Source organism: Rosa rugosa, chromosome 4, assembly GCF_958449725.1.
Source record: "Rosa rugosa chromosome 4, drRosRugo1.1, whole genome shotgun sequence".
Classification (NCBI taxonomy): domain Eukaryota; kingdom Viridiplantae; phylum Streptophyta; class Magnoliopsida; order Rosales; family Rosaceae; genus Rosa; species Rosa rugosa.
In genome coordinates, this window is record NC_084823.1 from 21,388,386 (window position 1) to 21,396,643 (window position 8,258).

The 8,258-nt window shown below is 38.8% G+C and overlaps 1 protein-coding gene across 1 annotated transcript; it reads left to right on the forward strand.

The window, feature by feature from the left end:
- The first annotated feature begins 3,733 nt into the window (after nt 1-3,733).
- LOC133744504 (tubulin alpha-2 chain-like) lies at nt 3,734-6,234 on the forward strand. The gene is made up of 2 exons (XM_062172602.1): nt 3,734-3,835; nt 5,698-6,234. Exons 1-2 carry the CDS (start codon nt 3,734-3,736, stop codon nt 6,232-6,234), a joined length of 639 nt encoding a protein of 212 aa, XP_062028586.1.
- The last annotated feature ends 2,024 nt before the right edge of the window (nt 6,235-8,258 follow it).

Here is an 8,258-nt window from a genome sequence, read left to right on the forward strand (position 1 = left end):
ATTCATTTTCTACTTCATGGTTGCTTTAGAATGAACCTCAACAATTTAAATGCAATGTACAAGTCATACAACTTTAGGAGGCAAATTGATATAGGCCAACGTCTTTGTAATTAAAATTGAAATTTTTATCTTATGTACACGCACATCCATCGATAGGATATTTACAGACGTGATGTGAAAAAATAAGCACGTTTCGCGGTCGTCAAGTCATCGGTCAACCAAGAAAACATACAAGTGACGACGGTTGACCAATTCGATCAGATTCGAAAATATGGTGAAATTGGCTAAATTTTTTACCACACTCATAATTTATTGTAATAATCCCATCCAACGGTCAGTTTTTCCATTTTCTTTGAATTGATAGGGGTTGCTCTTTGGAGTGCATGATATATAAATATAGATTTATAAGAGTAACTAAGTTTGACCTAGTTGATTGAATTCGAAACGAGAACCAAATAGGCTGGATTTTTTACAACCACCATAAAACATTACAATCTCTCTATCAAGTGGTTGGTTTCTCTAAATTCATTTTCCACTTCATAGTTGCTTTGGAGTGAACCTCAACAATTTAAATGCAACATATAAGTCATACAACTTTAGGAGGCAAATTGGTATACGTCAACGTCTTTATAATTAAAATTGAAATTTTTATCTTATGTCCACAGATATCCATCAATGGAATATTTATAGATGTGATGTAGAAAAATAAGCACGTTTCGCGGTTGTTACACCATCGGTCAACCAAGAAGACATATAAGTGATGACGGTTGACCAAATCGATCGGATTCGAAAATATGGTGAAATTGGTTAAATTTTTTACCACACTCATAATTTATTGTAATGATAACATCCAACGGTTAGTTTTTTTTATTTTCTTTGAATTGATAAACGTTGCTCTTTGGAGTGTATGATATATAAATATAAGTTTATAAAAAAAATTAGTATCTTTAAAGATTTATTTGTAAATAAAGCCCGCAAGGCCCGGCCCAAAAAAGCTCGCAAGGCCAGGCCCGCAAAAGCCCTAAAAAGCCCGCAAGGCCCGCTTTATATGGACAGGCTTGGATCCTTCAATTTACAATAAAGCCTAGCCCGGCCCGGCCCGCTACTATTTAAAAATATAGTAAGGCCTGACCCGGCCCGTTGATGAGGCCTAATTCCAGGACTAAAAAGATCATGTCTTGTATTCAACGGTTTGTTTGGAATTGTACGGAACAGTAAAAAAATAAAAAAAGGAACTAGTCCAGGACAGTACCGGTCCAATTTTGGTATTTCGATTTTGAATGCCCACTGCATCCCACCTTATGTGGGAACTGATGTGGCACGTCCACGTCATTTAATGAGTCTTATCCTAATTTAATTGGTTCTTTGCTTTATTTAGCCTATATAATGGACAAAGCCATTCGATTTACTTGACTCTTAGTTTTTCCAATATGTACAAAAATTGAGTTCTTTAGGCAATTGGAATTGCTGCGGTGAGAGTTAGGTTAATCAAGTTTTGTGACTTTGTCCATTTTATAGGCTTATTTGTTTTCAATAAATGGTACTTGGCAATTTTGATAATTTTTTTGGTCCTTAAAGTTCTAGTCCAAGACAGTAATTGATGTATGTGTCATTCTGGCTACGATAAAAAAATGAAATTAATTATCAACTTCGCAAAAAAAAAAAAAAAATGCCACCGAGTCTTTGTAGCAAGAATACATAGAAAATGTGATCGGCAACATGACCAGTGTGCTCTATGTAAATAAATTAAGGATTGGTTAGAATCAGAGTGAAATGAAGTAAGAATCAAAGGTTAATTCCTAGACTGAGTGTAGCCGCCGCCACTGCCTTTGGCGCCGCCGCATCCACCGCTGGCCAGTGATTAGAATCAGAGTGAAATGAAGTAAGAATCAAAGGTTAATTCCTAGACTGAGTGTAGCCGCCGCCACTGCCTCTGGCGCCGCCACATCCACCGCTGGCCTAGGGCCAGTGACGTCCCTATCCATAATGCCGTGGATGGTGACCATCATAGTGATGCTGCTATTGGTGATGTTGTAGTAACCAACTTTGCTTCCAATAGCGTATAAGACGCTCAGTCCCAACCAAAATTCTCATTGGTTGCTTCTAAGGCCCCTAGCTTAATCTGCAAAGCCTGTTCCTTAGGGAAATTAGGACCGAGATCGTCTTATGCAAAAGATACAAAAATACTCATTCGGTTCTTACATAGACTCCAAGGGGATTTTGTGGACCGATTCAACCAACTTGTGGACCATTTAAATACTACATGATGTTGGTTGACGCGCAAACACGCTGGTCACATGTCATGCCATTGTCCACTCATAATGATGCTTATGCTACAGTCCTAGCACAGATCATATGGCTACGGGCTCATTACCTGGATTATTCCATTCAGTCAATTCAACTTGACAATGCTAGAGAGTTTACATCGAAGACTTTCTATGATTATTGTATATCATTGGGACTGATGTTAGACATCATATTCCCATGTACACACCCAAATAGTCTCACGGAAATGACTATGATGGTAGTCCGGATATTGATAATGCACACTAATTTCACTATATTAGTTTAGGGTTATGCAATATCGCAGGCAACTATGCTAATTCGTCTACGACCCACCATCACTCAATCTCTCTATACGTTATAGCTAGTGACTGGGTACAAGTATCTCGTACTTAAGCATATTTGAGTGGGCCATTTATGTGCCTATTGTGCCTCCACAACACACTAAGATGGGTCCACAGAGACTAAAGGGCATCTATGTTGTATATTAAGTTCCAACTATCGTCTGCTACTTGGAACCCTTAACAGGCGATCTCTTTATCGCTAGATTTGCGAATTGTCACTTTGATGAGACAGTCTTCCTGTCGCTAGGGGGAGATAAGAACACAGATATTCAACAGGAATGACATGAATTGTCGTGGTGTACCCTCATTATGTCTCATCTCGATCTCTGCTAAAGTGATGAGATCACACATATCTGCTGCAAATATGCCTGCAAGGATGGACGTCCCTACGGGCGCCACCCTACACGGAGGTAGGCATGACACCAACGCCATAGTGAGTGGTACTCTTGCGTCACAGGCCATGACCCCAACTAGGATGTGTGGGAGGTCCGTGGGTTTGAAGGATACTTTGACACAACTCGATCCTAAGGTCATCAACACTCAAAATCCGTTTCATGAAAATGTTCCGGATTATGGTTATCGTTGGAGTACACCTTAACGATAGAACCTATTCCTAAGAATATAGGGATCTCTGAAAATTACACTAGTGTACATGAGACATGGGATATAAACTCCATCATGATTGATGATTGTATTTGCGCATGAGTTTGTTGTGTCCAATGATATCGAACCACACTCCATTGATGAATGATGCCAAATAGAGGAAATTTGCCTAAATGGAAAGAAGCGATCAAGGTTGAATTGTATTCTCTGACGAAGAGGAAGGTTTTTTGAGCCAGTGATGCCGACACCTCATAACATAAAACCTATTGACTAATGGGTCTTTGTTAGAAAACATGATGAGAAAAAGAGATTGTAGACTCGCCTTATGGTGCAAGGCTTCTCACAAAACTCCCTGGAATCGACTACGAGTAGACATATTCTCATGTAATGGATGTCATTACACTTCACTACCTTGTCAGTTTGGTAGTTTCCGAATAACAGAACATGCAGCTTACAAATGTGATCACTACTTATCTTTATGGGGATCTAGATACGAAATATACATGAAGGTTCTTGGTGAACCATTCCTTGCAATGAGGTTGAAACGTTCACTAAGCGACTATCTGATTGGGAAGGGTTATGTCAATGTTGAACTATGCCCGCAAGTTTCTATGACAAGTTTCGAATTCTATGGCAGTTTATGTTGGTGACATGATCTTCATTTGGAAACCCTTAAAGAGTTAAGGGAAACTGCTAAACACTTGAAATCCGAGTTTGAGATGAAGGATCTTGGGAGAACACGATTTTGTCTTGGTTTAGAACTTGAGCATCGTGTTGATGGATGATTAGGCATTTTGACAATGTCAAGCCTTCAAGCACGCCCATGATCATCCGTAGTCTTGATCATAAAAAGGGTCCTCTTCATCCGAAGGATGATGACGAAGATGTGCTAGAGGCCAAAGTGCCTACTTGAGTGCAATAGGCGCATTATTGTACTTAGCTCAATGCACAAGACCGAACGTCTCATTTGCAGTGAACTTGTTAGCTAGATAGAGCTCTGCGCCAAATCGATGTCATTGGACTAGTGATATGAGTTTTTTCTATCCCTAAAGAGAGATGATGGATTCAGACCCATCACACCAGACACGCCGCCAACACTGACTTGCGTCCTCTATCCCAATCCCAAAATGACATTAGCATTTTGGAAGGTTTTGTTGATACTGGGTACCTCTCTGACTCACACAAAGGTCGTTCTCAAACTGTTTGAGTGTTCAGCATGGGAAAGACCGCGATATCTTCGAGGTTTACAAAACAAACCGTAGTCGCTACTTCTTCGAACCATGCAGAGATGATTGCCCTTCACAAAGTAGTTCGTGAATGTATATGGATTAGATCCATAATTAGTTAATTACACATGTTCGAAGCAATTGTGGTTTTAAGCCTACCACAAATGAGCCTACGAGCATTTATGAGGATAATGCCACTTGCATTGAAAAAATGAAGTAAGACTACATCAAAAGCGACAACACCAAACATAATCAGCAACAACAGACTCTCCTCAAGATTAAAGTGAACCAAGTTCGATCCGAGGACAATGTGGCAGACTTCTTCACTAAGTCGTTGCCTAAATCCACTTTCAAGAAACATGTTGGTAGCATTGTTTGCAGAAGTTATCCGAACTCCCATGATCGTAGTCATCAAGGGGAGATGTCTATATGTATGGTCCCGAAACGTGAAGCTTGTGTTGTACTCTTTTTCTCCTTCGACCAAGGCTATTTTTGTTACTTGGCAAGGTTTTTGACGAGGCAACGAGAGGAGCACCACGTTTTGGCGACACAAGGGGGAGTGTTTAAGAACACCTAGCTTGTGTATCTGGCCCAAACTCTGATTACTTGTCTGAGTTCTAATAGAACCAGTCTTATTCGTAGATTACAGAGATATTTCAATCATTGTATGATTAAGTTACCTTGTAAGACGTAGATTCTTTACTTGTGATTCTGTATATAAAGAGGCCCCTATTATCAATGAAAGTACAACTCATTCTCTCCCAATTTCTGATTTCCTAAAACACACATATTTTTCTAAAAAAAGAAGAAAAAAAACTCATATATTAAAAATAATAAAAACTAAAATAACCTAGAAAGACAATAATATATATATTTTTTTAAATTAAGTTAAAATAAAATGAACGGTAGTTATTGTTATAAGAAACTACTTTAGTTAAGAAGCCACCCACTTCCTTACAAAAACACAAAAAATTGACCCACACGTATAGAATAGAATGTGGGGACATGCTAGTTTCTAGATTAACGGGCACATGCTAGTTGCAATAAAATTAAGGGATGTTGACCATTTACACAATTTGGGCCTAAAAATTGCCCACTTACTCCACCAAGAAGTTTTTAATCCCATTTACCCAATTTAAACATCAATGACAGTTTTGCCCTCATTTTAATTAACAAACTATACTCCTGTCAGACTCTCTCCCTCGACTCCTCTCACTCACTCTCTCTCTCTCTCTCTCCAGCCGGACGGCCAGATGTCGAGCGACAAGACGATCGGCCGTGGCGACGACGCCTTCAACACCTTCGTCTTCGAGACCGGTGCCGGCAAACACATCCCACGAGCCATCTTCATCCACCTCGAGCCTACCGTCATCGACGAGGTCCTCACCGGAACCTACCGCCAGCTCTTCCATCCCGAGCAGCTCATCTCCGGCAAGGAGGACGCCGCCAATAACTTCTCCCGTGGTCACTACACCATCGGCAAAGAGATCGTCGATCTCTGCCTGGATCTGATCCGGAAGCTCGCTGATAACTGCACCGGGCTCCAGGGATTCCTTGTCTTCAATGCCGTCGGTGGCGGTACCGGGTTAGGTCTCGGGTTGCTTCTGCTGGAGAGGCCTTCTGTGGACTATGGGAAAAAGTCCAAGCTCGGATTCACTGTGTATCCTTCTCCTCAGGTTTCTACGTCTGTTGTCGAGCCCTATAACAGTGTGCTCTCCACTCATTCTCTGCTTGAGCACACCAATGTGTCTGTGTTGCTCGATAATGAGTTATTATAGGTTTTAACATGAATTCAATTACAGATGATTAATTGAAGATGTATTTATAGTCAAATTTTTTTGTGCTTAACTAATACTCTTGTGTTTTTGAACTGGATGACTGGTTATAATTTGCGTAATTAATACCTGCGTGCTTTGAATCTCTTTATTAAGAGGCAATAATATGATTATTAGGGGGCAATAAAATGTTTATTAGGGGGAAATAAAATAGGACGCCGGATTCCGGTCACCGGTTTCCGGATTCCGGTCACCGGAGTCCGCTACCGGTCGCAGGAGTCCGGCGAGGTTTCCGATAAATTCTCTCTCTAAGTGACAAAGAAGGAGTGGGCAAAATTGTCTCCAAAATAAATAAAAAGCAATAAAAAAAATACTTAATTGGGTATTAGGGCAAAATATATATAAAATATTGGGTAAGTGGGCAATCTCATAAGATGTTTGGATAAATGGGCTTAGTATGGCTCAAATTTGGGTAAATGGACATTTTCCCTAAAATTAAAACTAGCTATGTAGTTGTAGGAGGTAAATGGTAAATCAATAATGACTAGGAACAGTACCAATGCATCGCTGCAGGCTTCATACTTCGTGGATATTTTTTCCACTCAACTTTCCACACAGGCATGTCTCACTTTCCTAGTTTCCTTCGATCGCTTCCTTTTCTACAATTGGAATTTGGAAGTATTTTTTACTCTTCTTTCCTTTTCCAACTGAATAGTTTAAACTTTTTTTTTTTTTTTTTTTTTTAAAACTGGTGCGACTGCGACTACCTTCAAGTCCTGTTTAATGAAACAAGAGAATACAAGAGAGGATATAGAGCCTGAACCCCTTATTACAATAAGTATCAAGAGAACGTCTAGAGATAATACCAGGAGTCTACAAAATTTATTTATTTTTTATGTGCTCTACTGGCTACTCCATTTGCTTTAACAAAATGGTGACATAACAGAAAAATAACTCTATCATGAAAAAACATCATTACAGATAGCATAGCTTTTCTACTATGTTTCTGCACGAAAATAAATACGACAACACTCCGTTTCATCCTGCCACTAGGAGGTTGAGTCCATTTGATCCAATAAATGGCTCGCCGCCTCGCAAAGCCAGACAATGTACAATGACTGTGCAGACTGGTACAAAATTCACATCGCCTTTTTTGTGGGGACTTATTGTAAGCACAAAGCCATGTTTAATTAAAATAAAAAAACAAGAAATAAATAAAAAATAACATGGGTGGATGAATGACAGCAAGTTGGGAGATTAGATTTTTCATAAGAACACCAAGTTGGGACTTGGGAGCTTAGATTAAATAGTACGTTCAAAGCATCAAAGATGTGGGTCCGCGTGACAGCAATTTCTTTCTCTTTAGATTAAATAGTAACGTGCAAGATTCATAGTCCAATTGCATGTTAATTTGATTTGTTTTTTCGACTAGTTGTTAATTTGATTTGTTAATTTCCAACGAGATAAACTAAAGAAGCATTGTCATTGTCAATAAGTTTTTTTTTTTGAGAGTATCATTGTCAATAAGTTGACATTCAGTTAAACTATTAATGTTTATTTTTTCGGTGCGCTTCACCAGACATAATTATTGACTTTTTTAACGTATAATTTGAGAGATCATTTTTAATTTTTTTTTTTAATTGAAAATGACAACTGAAATAAAACTAAGAGGTACAGTACATCAAGAATACAACTTGGATGCTCCAGGCCCCAAATTAAAGACTGAGAAGAAAAAAAAGAAAAACTTAGTAACTTGTGAGCCACGGTATATATTGACTTGACGACAAACATGAGTAAAGTAAGACGCTACATCTTCTAAAGATGAAAAATAATATCATCATAAACACGATCAATTGAAGAAGTATATGGTTTATAACTCTCTGCTTGATTGCATGGAAAAAGAATAACTGAATTTGTACATATACATGTGTGTATATATACTGATCCAAATATATTTGTATATATGCATGGGTGTATATACAATGATCCAAATATCATCACCCAGCACTACATTAAATAGTTTTAAA